The sequence below is a fragment of the Nansenia antarctica genome (assembly GCF_963989245.1).
Source record: "Nansenia antarctica genome assembly, chromosome: 10".
Classification (NCBI taxonomy): Eukaryota; Metazoa; Chordata; class Actinopteri; order Argentiniformes; family Microstomatidae; genus Nansenia; species Nansenia antarctica.
This window is the reverse complement of record NC_137680.1, coordinates 31,337,692-31,354,751: the sequence shown is the minus strand read 5'-3', so window position 1 is coordinate 31,354,751 and position 17,060 is coordinate 31,337,692. Positions and strand designations below refer to the sequence as shown.

Here is a 17,060-nt window from a genome sequence, read left to right as displayed (position 1 = left end):
TATTCAAGATGTATGTAAATATAGTGTGTAAACATCTTCTTCATTCAATATATGTAAACTAGATTTTACAGCCAATGTTGTGTAATAAACTCTTCTCAAACAGCACCACAGCATAGAGTGTAAATATGTACATACAGTAGGCCTATAGTATCATATTATATCATGTCTTTTGAAGTATGATAACATATGTATAAAAGTTTTCCTTATGATGTATATGATGTAATATAAATATATATATATATATATATATTGTACTGTGGTTAATGTGTTATACTGTTTTGTATGTCAAAAGTACTTCTAATTATAAGCATGATTTCATTGAAAGAGCCCACTTTCTTGAAAAGCTATGTCATTGCTCCTGTCCATGTTGTCATTGAAAATAATAAATGTTAATGCCATTACCTCATCACTATATCTGTTTAATTTGACTTTATGGTGGTCCTTATTTGCCTTTTCAAAGTAGCATACAATTTACAGCACCACTATCAACATCAAAAACAAGTCAACGCCTCAAAATGCATTCATTCAATGTATTAACACACACATAATTGTATGTCCTGGGGGGGGTCACATTAAAGTTCTTGTTTCATTGATGTAAATACCTGTACCCAGGGGCACTTGACATAAAAAATAGGTTACAAGCCATTATGTTTTGTTCTAACATGTTTCCTAAGTGGCAGTTTATGTCGACCACCAACACAGTCCCAACTGTATGTACTAGGCCTATTACAAAACAGAGCTCTGAAGCTGTGAAGAGCCTTCAATCCTTCAACTGTAAATCCATACCTACCTTCTCTCCATCCCAATAGGCAAGCACATCTGTACTTGACTAGTGCATTGGAAACAAGCGGTGCAAATAAATCATCACAGCATAATAAACCATAGGCTACATTGTAGAAAAACAAATATCTATATAGCCTACAGTACGAAGGTGTGATAGGTGGGAATGAGATCTTGGCACAGTGAGATCCACGGGGTAACATTATACAGGTGCAACTCAAAAAATTAGAATATCGTGCAAAAGTCCATTCATTTCAGTAATTCAACTTAAAGGGTTACACTTAGATATTATATAGACTCCATTGCATTGTACATATGCATGATTATACTTTTCAGAGGGCTGACATTTCTGTATTTAAAATCATTTTCTTATTGATTTCATGTAATATTAAACATTTCTGAGATATTTAATTTGGGGTTTTCATAAGCTGTAAGCCATAATCATCAAATTTATAACAAATAAAGGCTTTAAGTATCTCGCTTTGCATGTAATGAGTATATAATATCTAAGTGTAACCCTTTAAGTTGAATTACTGAAATAAATGAACTTTTGCACGATATTCTAATTTGTTGAGTTGCACCTGTATACATCATTCGGTGACGCGCGTAGCATCCTTGACAGCGCGCGAGCGACATGTGGAACTAGTGTCTATGGCGACATGCAACTCGCTGCCACGCGCGACTCCGCCCAAACACGGACTTAATGCAGACTGCACGTGCATAGCGAATGGCATGTTTTCGTAGCAGCGTTGTTTGCACTTCAAATGAACGAAGTGCCTTGTAAGTATGCAAGAAGCAGAAGTTGACGTTATGGACAGGCCTCTTGAACCGGGACATTTCTCACACCGCCAAGCCGGGTTGAGCCGACTCAAAGCGGGGGATTGCAGCGTGGATTTCTCGGTCGCTGTGGTTCTCCCAGCCGGCGGCTCTGGAGAGAGAACGGGCTTATCCACACCGAAACAGTTCTGCACGTTTCTCAACAGACCTCTGATAAGCTACACCATTCAAGCTTTCGAGAGGTAACGTTTGAAGTGTGGAATGTTGCAACATTCTATCTGTGCCTGCGACATCACATGTCACTAGAGAGAGAGAGAGAGAGAGAGAGAGAGAGAGAGAGAGAGAGAGAGAGAGAGAGAGAGAGAGAGAGAGAGAGAGAGACAGAGACAGAGACAGAGAGAGTGAAATGTCTGTCATCATTATCTTCCATTTAATTGCATTTTTACTGAATCTCTACTATTTTGATATTAACAAACACATCCATTTGGAGTCTTTTAAATGTATCTTCCCCTAAGACAATGGTTCTTTATTGTCACTGGCATGCAATTTGCTACAAAAGTCATCTGTCTGGTGGAATTATAAAGCTGTCCCAAAGACAGTGTTACATCATAAGGTTACATCATTTCTAGACATGGACTCTGCAGATGTACAGATTCCAAAACAACAACAACATCATGACAGGAAATACATACATTGACACAGCGTTGTTTCCCCAAATCAAACTGCAAAAGTCCTTAACAATAAGCCTATTGTATTTTTCTCAACAGAGTTTCATGGATTGAAAGCATCGCTGTAGTGGTTGCCATGGAGAGCCTGGATCTAATGATGGACATTATCCACCGCTTCCATCACAGAAAAGTCAAAGTGGTCCACGGAGGACCTACTCGCCACAGATCCATATTTAATGGCCTCCAAGCCCTCAGTGAGGGAGAAGACGGATCGGGCCTTTCCAAACCAAAGGTGGTCATCATTCACGACGCAGTGCGGCCCTTTGTGGAGGAAGACTTCCTCCTCAAGATAGCAATGGCTGCCAAAGAGCAGGGGGTTTGTATACCATATAAGTCCTCCTCTTGTTCCATTCCCTTGTGTTTCACTTTACCCTAGTTCACACTAGATGCAGTGGAAAGGACAACGTGAAAGAAAAATATATGAGCCTGCACAGTATGGTTTGGGTCGGTGCCGTTGTATCTAAAGCCCATCTGTCATGTCTTACTCACCAGCACAATTAGTCTTCATATGGCAGGGACGATCAGAATGTCAGATTCATTGCTCCCGATGGTAGAATAAAAGCCATGTTAGATGAAAAACATTTGGGCTGATAGTTGTGGTTGCTGTGAGGAAGACACCTTGAGATATGTACCACAGTGATTGAAAGCTGCATTTTACCAGCTGTGAGAGGACAATGTTGAAGGCAGGTTACAAAGACCGCTTTGACATCTTGGGCTGACATTTACAGTGTGTTGGTGAGGCCCCCCCCCCCATGTGTGTGTGGTGCATGCACGTGCGTGTGTTAGGGAGTAAGCAAAGTAAGTAAGCGTATGTCAGTGACTCTTAAAGCCATGGGGCTGGTCTTCATTAGCTTGCCAGTACCCCTGGTCATGATGGAATGTCAGTCTCCACCAAAGAGCACAAGATTCATTTTGATTTTTAACAACATGTGTGATACTAATAACACATGTTTGCTTTCATTTCATTTGCCAGTTGAATTTCATTTCATTTCACTATCTCATTGTCAATGCTTATTTTTGGGCCCAGCTGAGGTATTCCATCTTCCATCATGCCATGGTCAGATGAAAATATTATCTCAGAAATGTTTTTCTCCGAATTTCCCATTGTAGAGGAAAGGCATTATATACACAAGTTGTGTTGGTTAAAGTGGATTTATTGTTGTAGCCTAGACCCCTATGGACAGAACCAGGGTGGTAAACCTCAACATGATCCAAAATAGGATCGGAAACCATTTTCCAATTTAATATTGATTTATTTATTTCCCACAAGGAAGAATGAAGAATGACTTGTTTGTTTTTATGATGATGTTTATTTTCCCCTAGGCAGCCGGGGCTATCCGGCCTCTGGTGTCCACTGTCATCGCCACCACATCGGAGGGCTATCTGGACCACTCTCTGGAGAGGGTCAAGTACAGAGCCAGTGAGATGCCCCAGGGCTTCCTCTACGATGTCATCTACCAGGCCTATCAGAGGGTAAATGGACTTATATAGCGCCTTATTCCAAAGCGCTTTACAATGGCCTCTCATTCACCCATTCACACACACATTTACACACCAATGGCGGCAAGCTACCATGCAAGGCTGGGGTTCAGTGTCTTGCCCAAGGACACCTCGAACGTGGCAGCCGGGGATAGAACCGCCGAACCGCCAACCTTGCCTGCATTAGACGCCGGCTCTACTTCCTGAGCCACAGCTGCCCCTATGTAGGTTGCCTGGGCTAATAAAAAACACACGTAAGAGAGCTTGCTTGAAAGAACGCACGTCTGAAGGGATGTGGCTGATAGGTTGATAAATCAACTAATTGATGAATAAACATTTCTGTTGACGGACTACATTTTTGCTACTCTCTCCGAAATGGGGTTGTGTCAACGTATATGCACTTAGCAATATCAAAACATAGACTTATACTAGAGAAAAGTTATAGTATGCTTGTCTGCAAAGTTGTTTTCACTTTTCTGTCAGTGTAAAAAGAGAGCCTCAGACATGCACTATTGCTTTGCAAATGGAGCACCAACTCCTGCAGGTTTTTCTTTTTCTTCTTTTTTTTTAATGTTCCCTCTCAATGTCAAATAATTGCTTTAAAAGGTCCCTCGAATCACATAAGGTGACAGTTGGAGTGAGATTTATGCTTGAAAAATAATTACGCAGAGTGATGCCACTGGATGACAAAAGACTTTATGATTCTCATACATCACACTAGCTCTTTACAGTCGCTCATTGTTCACCAGATGTGCCAGAACCTGCAGGGTTTCATACAGAAGAGTTGGTGTGGGTGCTATCACTTTCACTATGGCTTGATTATGTCTGGGAAAGTAAAGACACATTTATACACTCTTGCTCAGCACAGCACATCATTCTGTTAGACAAAAAAACCAAAAAACATCAATTTGGCATTGTTAAAGGTAACGTTAAAATAACATTGTAGTAAAATGTTGTAGTAAAAAAAGTAAGATGAGAAGATTTGAATTGAAGAATACCTGGAAAAAGTATTTCAACTTTGACTAAAACCATATGAATGAGTTGATTCTTATCTTAATGGTGCAGTTTGTAACATTCAAGCTTTCTAAAATATTCCTAATGGTTGTAATGACTACGGTATGTTGAATCTGTAGTGATCAGGGAATAAGATCCCTTGACCTGTTTTGGTCTTGTGAATGCACTTTCTAAAATGGAGTGTCCTACCCGATACTTGGTTTGTCTACACATGTTTTGGCCAGGCGTGTTTTAGGGGAATTAACACAGATTTTCATCTTTCTGTCTTTGATGGCAGCCTCTTCGAATCAGGCATGCATGCAGAAACACAGCAGCTTATGTTCGGCACTGCAAGTCCATTTCAACGGTTTATTTTTTTATTAGGGAGGATGTTGTTGTTTGGAACATCAAACTCAGTTTCTCTGTGGTGGTCAGCGATGGTAGATTTCTGACAAACCTACTGCTTACCTGCTCCTTAAAACATAGACTCATCACTTATAGCCTACGTGGCTAGCTGTTTATGTTTGCCTACCATGAATCTGGTGGTGTAGAACCTTGCTCTATTTATTTTTCAAGCAACCCAGACGTGTCGAAGCTCTGCTATTTGAACCTTGACTTTATTAGATGGTGATTCAGATTTCTGTGTTTTTTGAAGGACGCAGGAAGCCTTGAGCTAAGAGCTAAAGGCTCCAATTGGAATCCCATTTGTCTGCAGTTATTTTTGTTCCTGGCGCATACGAATTTGAGATTACTTGGGAGCCCTGTTGGTTTTGGCTTTGACTTTTCGAATATGAGAGCAAGTCTCACTTTGCTTTGGTGTCAAGGCCAGTCAAGTACTGTTTGGTCGAAAATTACAACACATTTTTTGTGATGTAAAAGTGTGTGGGAGATGGATGGGTTTGGGCGTCAGAGGGGGCCCCCCTCTTTCACTTCTGTCCATCAAAGTGGGAAAGTGTACGGTGTCTGTCAAGTTAGCACTGTAGGACATGTTCTCGAAAATATCTGCGTGAGCTGCACATTTGCCATTTGACATCCATTGAGTCTGGCAGAACTCAGGGCTGAAAAGACAAAGGGGGAGACACACTATCCTGTCCCCTGTGTACGCCTTTGTACCAGAAGAAAATGCTCAAGGTTAGATTACCACACAACCAAGACCATATTTCTACTGTAATTTCTCTTTCAGTTCCATGGTCCTGAGAAAAAAGCCCCTCTCTTTTAACCCCATAAAATATTGCCCACATGTTATCTCAGGTAGCATGATTTCACCTTTGTAGTCCACCTGGTATCTTAAAGCCATGAGCTCATCGCCTAGATCGCATTATCGGTGAGATCTACAGAGAGGCCGCAATTTGATTCTAGAACGTTCTCCCAGCACTGGGTCAAAGTGTAACGCTCACATAAACTCTTCAGATTCTGTCATTTTGCCCTTCTTTCCCTTCCTGCATTGTTTCTCCAAAGAAGACTTAAATACTGTTCACGAAAATGTGAACTAACACTCAGTTTATTATGCCTCATCAACAGTCTTTTGTCTCTTGTGTTCTGTTTTCAGTGCAGTGAGTCAGACTTTGAGTACGGTACAGAGTGTCTCCACCTGGTTCTGCAGTACTGTGGAACCAATGCCAAACTCATCGAGGGCCCGCCAACCCTGTGGAAGGTGAGCCAGGCTGAGAACCAGTTTAGGACATTATAGCATTTAGATCTTGTGCCGTCATCCTGGCACACGGCTATGTTCAGATCTGGTTTATTGTAGATGACTGAATACGGGTTGGAATTGGTACTGATGAATACAACTTTGATTCGCTTTTATACAATTAAAGTATTCAGTATCCAGTAATCAGAAGTCGTGATGGGTACCAGAAGAAGAAGTATTCTGTGGTTCCATAGCTCTGAAAACAAGCCAGTGAATTTGAATCTCATTGTACTGTACAGTATGTAGTCATTGATTTATGGAGTGGTATGTATGTAATGTGGTATTGGCGTCTATTTGTCCTACAGGTGACCTACAAACGAGATCTGGCTGCAGCAGAGTCCATTATCAAAGGTACTGTATGTGTATTAGTTATTTCAATAAATGCTGCATGAATATGCATGCCTATATAGTAGACACATGCTCTTTGTTTGCTCTATCCAGACCAGTTACCATCTGCTTTAGAGAACTAGTGTCACTGTTATTACTCTCCCCTCTACTAGGTACACACATTATGTCATGTTGTTGAAAGATGGTTCTGTGTACCCATATGAAACAATTTGAGGTCAAAATTCAATAGAGTAGAATGGAGTAGAACAGAGTCCTTTATTGTCTTCCAAGGACAATATGCTTTGCAGTCTTGTTTAGGTTTAGGAAAGAGGAGGATGTTTTCAGTCGGGAATGCTTTGACATACAAGTCAGGGCAAGGAGGACTACACAATCAAGAAAAAACACACATAAACACAGCCTTACTTTTCACCTCTGTATGCACCTGGACCAACAATTACCAACTGGAATATGGCATACAGTAACGAACATGATAATTATGCCCAGAGCTTTTTTCTGTGTGAATGAATTCATTGTTAGTCTGTTGCAAGTGCTGTGTATGTAAGAGTGTTTTCATAGTGTGTTGCGCGCGTCAGTGTCAGTCAGAGTCAGTCAGTCAGTCTGGCAGCCTTCACATCCGGAGTTACAATCAAGTTAAATCATGAGTGCTATTGTAAATGAATTTTCACAACATTTAAAGATGATCGTCATTGCCAAGTAATGGAGATTTTGCAGCCAACCGCCTCTCTTTCTCTCCCAGAGACCCTATCCCAGTCAGCCTGTGTTATCACAGGTGGGTCTGCAGAAGCTACAGGGCTGGCCAACACACTGCAGAAGACCATGGGAGCTCTGGACATGGTAGGATGATGATAATTATGATGATGATGATGATGACGATGACAAGTTTGTGAGATCTCTCATTATATCTTCCCATCCCTATCCCCGTCCCGTATCCCCTAAACCATGTGAGCTCCACTTGGGTGGGCCAGTGGTTGAATTTGCCATCTGTGGTCAGACTTCTAATGGAGCTTGTCTGAGACTTCCATACTCTCCTCCCCCATCTCACCCCCCCCCCCATCTCCATGTGCCTCCTCCACCTCTCACGTCCCTCCATGAGGAAAAGCAGATGGCAATCATATTGGAATAGGGTTGATTAAGTTAGTGTACGGCGATGAGTCTTTACTCCTCTCCTCCAAGTCATTTTGAAGAGCTCCCAGCTTCTCATTCCGCACATCCCCACTTCCCACATTGCACAGCACATCTCCCCATTTGTCCTCATTCATTTTGAAGGGTTCTCACAGGTCACAGGTTCTCACATGTCCCCCCACGTTGCACTTTTGCATTCATTTTGAATGGACACCCCGGTGTCCCATTTCGTCCCGACACACATATCTCGAAGGCAGCGCTGTTCCTTGGATATCGTAACATACACATCCTCCCTTGGTAGTTGACCGCAGAGTACGGGAAATGCGCTGCGCATGACGTGTTTGCATGTTGCGCTGACCTCCGACAGCTCATCCTCCTTTAAAGACGTGCCAAGTCCTTCTTCAGTTTGTCAACAACAGGCGGATCTCGCTGTCGTGGCGCTAGGCAGAGCTCTGGGAGACGTACGGGGTCCGTGTTCGGCGCCTTTCCAGCTTGATTGGAACCATGCTCAGCTTGCGCTCAGGTGGCCAGTTAGGGTCGTGTTTTCAGATGTGCGCGTGTCTGGGACCAGATACGTCCTTCCCAGGGGTTTTCGGAGACGAGATGAAAGGGGGGACGGGAGGAAACGGAGGATGAGGAATTAGCTTTGTCCCAGTGCCCAGTTTGTGAATCTAATACAGGGATAAGGGAGGTAGAGCTCTCGCTGAGCTGGTCTGGGAGTACACGGTGCTGTGTGTGTGTGTGTGTGTGTGCAGGTGGAGGATTTGGCAGTGAGTGTGTGTGACTCTGGGGAGAATATGATTATGGGATCAGGATGTGATCCCAGAGTAGAGGATGCAGGAGGACAGAGACGCCGATGTAAATATACAATGCAGTGCGTGACAAACCATGTTCATGTAGCCTATAACTGTTGTATTTCTTATATACAAAGTCTTCAGTTATTTTTTTTAAAGAAGTTACCTAAATTGAAAATCCTAATGAACATCTGATATTATTAGACTAGTTCCTAACTTCAGTAAGGATGCAGACAGTGAAGGCGGCTATTTATGTGAGACTCTACTGATCCACTTTTGGCGCTTTTCCATTGACCGGCTCGGCACGGCTCGGCACGGCTCGCCTCGGCACGCATTTGAAAAGTTCCGGGTACGAGACGTTTTCCACTATACAGGAACGACCCCGGACTGTAGGAGGAGTTACGTGTCATAAGATTTCCCCCCGCTATACAGATCAGCGGGGGGAAATGCGATAAGAATTATGTCAAAATGCAGCACTATCGTGCACAGATCAGCCTTACAACATGTAACGTTAAGTGCCTGTTACTTGCCGCTTTCAGTTCTAGTAGACTAGTTTAGATCTCGCAACCAGGGAAATGCCGACATGTGTTAAAGCCCCGATTCTATTTTTATTTCTCCTGACACGTTGATCACTGTGCTTTTTTTAGTTGGTGAACTACCGTAATAAGCCTAAAAAAGTTAAACTGTTCAAAAAGTGCAACTTCTCTGCTTTCAGAAACTGTTAGATTTTTTTAGATTGGGCATATAGTTCATGAATTACGATAGTTTGAAGGAACGCTGTAGAATCCTGTCGGCGCCGACAGCTCCGGTTTCGGAGCAAGACGCGAATATCGGCATTAGTCAAATACATGATCACATCCAGTCATCCGCTCACTGCTCTCCATCAAAAAGGGCACATCCATCAATAATATTACATAATAACAACTGCTCTGATTAGATTGCTTAGATTGTTTAACGCCGACATGTGTTAAAGGGAGCAAGACGCGAATCTACCGGCATTTGACTCATGAGTGAACGGCGAAAATGGCTGGGCGGCACAGCTTGGGATTCCATTGAAGTTACAGGGAACTATGTGTGAAAGAGGCTTAAATGTTGAAATAACAGTAATACAATGTTCATTGATAAAATGACATAAGGGATGGAAGGGGGAGATGGCAGTTTTAGAAGGGGGATGATGAAGCGCTGGACTGAGGAACAGCATAGGCACAGCACATCGCCATAATAGCGATTTTTTGGTTATGCTTGTTGTAAATAAAAGTTATATGATGCATTGAAATGACATTAAACTAAGATAATACGATGGTTATCATATTTTTTCAAATCTTTATTAATAAATTATTACAGAAACAGTAAGTGACATTTTCCTAGAGCGAAATCTGTTGTGGTATTTAAAAATGGCGGTTAGCGAAGAAATCTATGAACATGGGATGACGATTTCCATTGACCAATCAACGGTGTGCAGCGTCACACGTCACACGCAGCCTGGCAAAAAAAGTACCTTTCGGCCCTGTAGTTCCTGCTCGTGAAGGGTAGCTAAAACGGCCCGGTTCGGCTCGCTTCAGGCCAGCTCGGTTGGCAATGGAAAAAGGATAATAAACCGGGCCAGCCATTTCAGACCACTTGCTCTTAAAAAAGAGTAACTTCAAGAATTCTATTCTGTAAACTTTTCTCCGTTGTCTACGTCAAAGGAATCTGAATTTTACCACGCAAACATAATTCTTCCCATATAGTAATTTAATCCCATGCATAATCTTTTAATATTTTGCCTCCAATACAATTTGTACAGATTCTGGATAAATCTCTCCTCTTTGAACTACGCATAGACTTTCATCGCAAGAAGAGAGGATTTGATATAGACACATCACCTCCTCCACATCCTCTCTCTTATCGCTTGACACTTTGAGCTTAGTATTAGATAATGTTTTCATATCCAGTCTGATTAAAGTCAGATGAAATATAATCCTCAAACACATGTATCTAATCATTCCCTCCCCCCATAGATTAGCCTAGACCTATACAATATAAATCATGTGTGCACACTGCACAGCCAGCTAGAGGAACAGCTAAGAAATGACACAGCCCAATGAACTCCTCTTTGGGTTCTGTACTATTCCTATACGTACTTATACTATACTGTACCTATCTATTAACTTTTATATAATTTCCGTACTTTTTTCTCTTAGAGTATCTCAACATTTCGAATCAGGCAATTTTTGCCTCCAAAATAAGTACTACTACTACTACTACTACTACTACTACTACTACTACTACTACTACTACTACTACTACTACTACTACTACTACTACTACTACTACTACTACTACTACTACTACTACTACTACTACTACTACTACTACTACTACTACTACTACTACTACTACTACTACTACTACTACTACTACTACTACTACTACTACTACTACTACTACTACTACTACTACTACTACTACTACTACTACTACTACTACTACTACTACTACTACTACTACTACTACTACTACTACTACTACTACTACTACTACTACTACTACTACTACTACTACTACTACTACTACTACTACTACTACTACTACTACTACTACTACTACTACTACTACTACTACTACTACTACTACTACTACTACTACTACTACTACTACTACTACTACTACTACTACTACTACTACTACTACTACTACTACTACTACTACTACTACTACTACTACTACTACTACTACTACTACTACTACTACTACTACTACTACTACTACTACTACTACTACTACTACTACTACTACTACTACTACTACTACTACTACTACTACTACTACTACTACTACTACTACTACTACTACTACTACTACTACTACTACTACTACTACTACTACTACTACTACTACTACTACTACTACTACTACTACTACTACTACTACTACTACTACTACTACTACTACTACTACTACTACTACTACTACTACTACTACTACTACTACTACTACTACTACTACTACTACTACTACTACTACTACTACTACTACTACTACTACTACTACTACTACTACTACTACTACTACTACTACTACGATGATGACTGACTATGACTACTCAATCTATACAACTATCTTCAAACACAACAGCCTTGCTGTTTCTCATGATGGTGTCTCTCCTCCAGTCATAATCATCGACAGTGTTGATGAAGAGGAGCATAACTGCTGGAGCCGTCCCTCCAGCCTGTCAGTTCACCAGGAGAGCTCTACTGGTGATGAGTTTGTGTATTGCCAGCTCCCCCCTCTCCCCAGCACTGGTTTGGGCATACTCAAGGTCTCTCGCCGCGTCATTGGTTTGGGCCGTAGCCACGATCTCTCTCTCACCACTTCATTGGTTTGGGCACAGTCAGGGTCCCTACCTCCCAGCTGTATTTGTTTAGGCACAGCCACCATCCCTCACCGCAGCATTGGCCTCACAGTGTTCCATATGACTTGGACACACATTCAGATCCTGACAAGGGAGGTGAAGATGCCAAATATTTTGGATCAAGTTTCAACTTGTGAAACTCACTGTGGACTTACTGTGTCAGCTGGTCCTTTTTGAAGGTCCTCCTGCTGGGGCGTTTGCCGGGCCCACGCCTGTTATCCCCATTGGTTCCTCTGCTGGTGGTGCCTTGGGTCCCCAGAGGCCAGATCTCCCCAATATTGGCACATTTCAATCTTCTACAATGAGCCGTCACATTCAAATCAAGATCCTGACCTTTATGTATACTGTTTTACCTCTCCATCCCCTCTACCCCCTTGTACATTTTCTCTACTGTAAATAGTCTAATAATCTAATAATAATATACATATAATACAACCTAATTCTTCCTTCTTCTAGCATTTTGACTGCCAATGGCCTCTGACCCGAGCATGGGATTACTTTTTCTTGTGATGATGACCAGTGTTGGGCACGTTACTTTTAAAAAGTAATTAGTTATAGTTACTAGTTACTTATCCCAAAAAGTAACTGAGTTAGTACCTGAATTACTTCATTATAAAAGTAACTAGTTACTAGGGAAAGTAACTATTGCGTTACTTTTTAAAGTAAACATTTAACAATATGAAGTGATTTTAAATCTTTGTAGTGTAAATTAAATAAATCAAACTGTCACACAACTTCAGACAACTGGTAGACAGACTGTAACTTCAAGTATTTTCAACACAACAAAAGTAAACAGTTAAACAATATGAAGTGCGGCCCCGCGGTGGTGTAGCGGTCTACGCACTGGCCGCTAGTGCATGCTGCCCACCGGGGCCGGGGTTCGTATCCCGGCTCGCCAGATCCAGATATGGCCGAGGCACACGGGAAGCGGCATATTGGCCGGCCGCTTCCGAGGGGGGGTATAGGAGTATTTCTGGACTAGGATCCGTCGCGCAACACCGCCCCCTGGGGTGCCGGAATAACGGTACTGGGCTCGAGGAGCCAGTCAGCCTAGTCTGCCTGGCGCCCTCCTCTGGGACTGCCGGCCACGGGGTCGGGCGGCGGATCCAATGCAATAGGCAGGGGATAATTGGATGCTAAGTTGGGTTAAATTGGCTACCAAATTGGGTGAAAAAGGGATAAAATCTGAAAAACAAAAAAAACAAAAAAAAAAAACAATATGAAGTGCTTTTAAAGTAGTACTGAAAAAATAAGACATGAATTTGTTGGACAAATCCAACTTTAGCTCCTAAACATTCATTCATTCATTCATCTATCCATCCGTACACTCCTTCCTAACACTCATCCATCCATGCATGCATTCATTCATCCAGCCAACCCAGTCATCTAACCATCCTAGCCAATATGAAGTGTTGACACTGAACTATGGTTGGCTTATGGTTGGCTTACCATGAAATGTTCTCTACCATAGCCAATCATGATCACTTAAGCGGTTGTCTCGCCCCTCCCCTCCCCAACAAACAAACAAAAAACACCTTCCTTATTTCACACATTTGTTGTAAGGTTGGATAAAGGTGTCTGCTAAATGCCAAAAATGTAAAAATGTACATTTTAAGTTTGAGGGAGATGATGAGGCCAGACCCCACAGGATCTTCGATTAGAGTCCATATCATCCACACACTCTTCTGCCCTCATGAGACCCAGACTCCCCCACATGCCAGAGGCAAGGACATGAGTGTGTCTGCCCCCACGGTGCCAAGAGGCAGCTGACAGAGAACCAGATAACACAGAACCAGACTCAAAGGGAATCTGACACGCCTGACATTATTGTCACAGTATTTAGTACTATTGTTACATTTCTTCTGTTGTCACAGTATTTAGTACTATTGTTACATTTCTTCTATTGTCACAGTATTTAGTACTATTGTTACATTTCTTCTATTGTCACTTTTTTGTTAGTAGTGTTAGTGTTGATTGTTGATTGTTGCTGACTGTTGTTGTTGACCGAGGAGCAAGTTCCCAATGCACGGCCGTATGCGATGTATGTGACAAATACATTTGATTTGATTTCAATCCGACCTCATCCCCTAGATTAGAGTAATCATTTTGCACACGATTTAGATGCATTGAAATAAACAAATATTTACATTGAGTCTTAATTGTCCTTGTATACAATATGTTTCCTCTCTATCTTCTCTAGATTTTAAAGATTCACTTCTCCACACAGTTATAGGTATTAAACAATTGACTTGACTATCTACAAGTAGTTTACAAGGGGAGTAGTGATGTAAATAGTAGTTGATAGTTTGGTGTTACTAAGACTCTCCCTCAGTCACTGGTATGTTGTTGGTCCTTGCGCTCCTGTCTCTCCTCGGCCCCCCCTGGCCTCGCCTGGTCTTAAACAAATATTCCACTTCCAGGATTTCATGCCCAACCTGGTTTAGATTTAAGAGTATTTAATCTCACAAATCTACATTTCGGACTCAAATGGTTTTTCACTTGAACCCACGAGCACTTATCTTTCAGGACCAATTAACCCCCCCCCCACCCACATATGTTTCCCATAACCATTTAATATTTTGATTTCTTGTTGTTATTCTAAAGGTTGCAGCTGTACAACTGTGAGTGAGTGCCAGTCACAAACTGTACATGTTTGTTTCTGTATTTATATCATCTGTGTGTGAAATGTTAGACGGGACCCGGGACGAATTACTGGAAAAACAACAGAGATGCATATGGAATACTGTCGATAATCTATAGCATGCTATTCAGCATTATGCAATTCGTATGCCAAGGCTAATTCTGTTGAGAGATAAACGAGTTACAATGTGGTTGTACAATGAACAGAAAAGCCTTTACTGTTATACAGGCTTTTGCTGTATATTGATTTAATTTGACAGTGTAATGAAATATAACTGGGCTCATGCACAGTTCCTGTTCTGGGCTTCTTCATACAGCCTCATCACTGTGCCAGGTCAAGAGCTGCAAAGGAAGGCCAGAAGTCCTTCCCTGTTTCTTTCATTTGCGCTAATATGGCCGTTTGCTGCGGAGAGAGAATTTTGCTCTAGATCCAGAGTGCATAATTCTGGTCTTTGATCTTCAACAGAGTATCCTGGTTTTCGTCGTTGCTTTCTAATCAGAGGTTGATTTATTTCTGTGTAAGAAGGTGTGTGGACTGTGTTGTTCTGTGTAAGAAGGTGTGTGGACTGTGTTGCTAACTGATTCATGAAGTGCCTGAGAGAAACAAAAACCATAAGGCTTTGGCCTCTGTGGACTTGAGCAGTACACCCTTGGTTTAAATACTGTAAAGTGCACCTGACTTTTACACCCTTAACAAGCATAGTGTGGTCGTCAAGAACGCATGATTAGTTGGTCTATTCAACCTTTATCATCATGGATTTCTGTTTTTAACAGTTTTTGCGCTTTAGTTTTGAACAGTTCTTACTTTGTCTTTAAGGAGGTGGATGTTATCCCAGACTTGACGGGAGGCAATGCCAGGACTCTGTCAAAAAACTGGAACTTCATCCACATTTCTGTAAGTTCACACTTGAACTTTGGAAACTCATAATACAAATTAGTTGGAGTAAACATTAGGAATATTGTTTATATGTATGCTAAGATGTTGTTTCATCCAGAAAATTGTCTCATCTGAGCAGTTGGCAACTATATAGAAAGTGATCATTTTTTGGCAGTTAGCCTCAGATACTCTTAACATTCTGCTCTTTTTTTTTTTTACTTGTTTTGTCCGTAGGTGAACAATTCTTGCTTGTCTGAAGTGGGAGAAACTACGAGAGTCCTCGAGGAGTCGAAACAAGCTCTCCTGCATCCAGTGGTCATTATTTGGGTGAGTTCACATGGGGATAGACCTTTCAGTGAAAATGGAACCTTTTCATTCCTGTGTGCTTTTCTGCACCCCTGACTGTTTCCTTTGCTTATCATGAATTGGGTATGTTGGTTTAAGAAAGGAACCGTAAGCTAGCAAAGACCATGGAATGCTCTGATGTTGGGTTTTACAGAAGCTAGCTATAATTTTTTCGAACAAGGTGGCCAGTATATGCTCTTAAGTCTGCCTTCATCCATCTCAAAACCATCTCCCGTCTCCGATCTTCACTCTCTGATACATTAATTAATGCTTTTGTCACCTCGCGCCTGGATTATTGGAACAGAGTCCTTGGTGTTTCCAGCAAGGCCCTGAATCGGCTACAATAACTCCAAAACTCAGCTGCCAGGATCCTCACCCGCACTAAACCATGGCAGCACATCACTCCCATCCTGCAACAACTTCACTGGCTCCCCATAAAATATAGACTCTCCTTCAAGATCCTCCTACTCACCTTTAAGGCACTCCATGGTCTGGCTCCTACCTACCTAGCTGACCTACTACACCCCTACACCCCTGCACATGGTCTTCGATCCTCCGATGCTGATCTCCTTGTGCTTGGCGACTGAGCTTTTTCTGTTGCTGCACCCAAGCTGTGGAACAGCCTTCCACCAGCCATCCGATTCTCTGATACTCGCAAAACATACAAGACCATACTCAAGACCCATCTATTCAGACTCACCTTCGTAGAGCATGGCATAGGTGCCTGAGCTCTTTTTTTTCTTTTTTTAATACGATTACGTCTGCTTCTCTTTTTTTCTGTACAGTGTCCTTGAGTTTGAGAAAAGCGCTTTTAAATTAAATGCATCATTATTATAGAAACGAGAAAGGAAGTATCTGTGTGAGTGTGTCCATGTATGTGTGTGAGACCAGTGGACCTAGTCTGCTGTTTAGCCCATCTCAATCACATTTCTCACACTTATATACTTATACTGTATACACACATATTCTTATTTTTACGTGTTTTAAAAGCTGACATCTGGCATAGGTTGGATCTGGTTTCATCCAGATACATGTACTACATGGCTAACCAATCTTATTCAGCTTGTAAAAATGTCACCTACAGTCTACCTCA

At 41.8% G+C, this 17,060-nt stretch overlaps 1 protein-coding gene across 4 annotated transcripts in view; it reads left to right on the top strand.

Moving 5' to 3' along the window:
* Nucleotides 1-1,413: 1,413 nt before the first annotated feature.
* The window catches only part of crppa (CDP-L-ribitol pyrophosphorylase A), a 33,142-nt gene continuing 17,495 nt past the window's right edge, over nt 1,414-17,060 (top strand). For 3 of the 4 annotated variants that reach the window (XM_080540025.1, XM_080540023.1, XM_080540026.1), the window contains exons 1-8: nt 1,414-1,799; nt 2,325-2,601; nt 3,609-3,758; nt 6,307-6,411; nt 6,753-6,798; nt 7,532-7,629; nt 15,563-15,640; nt 15,857-15,949. In XM_080540025.1, the coding sequence (XP_080396151.1) occupies nt 1,567-1,799; nt 2,325-2,601; nt 3,609-3,758; nt 6,307-6,411; nt 6,753-6,798; nt 7,532-7,629; nt 15,563-15,640; nt 15,857-15,949 (1,080 nt within the window). In that variant the 5' untranslated portion in view covers nt 1,414-1,566. The remainder of the gene's footprint in view (nt 1,800-2,324; nt 2,602-3,608; nt 3,759-6,306; nt 6,412-6,752; nt 6,799-7,531; nt 7,630-15,562; nt 15,641-15,856; nt 15,950-17,060) is intronic. The other variant, XM_080540024.1, reaches the window with a different exon arrangement.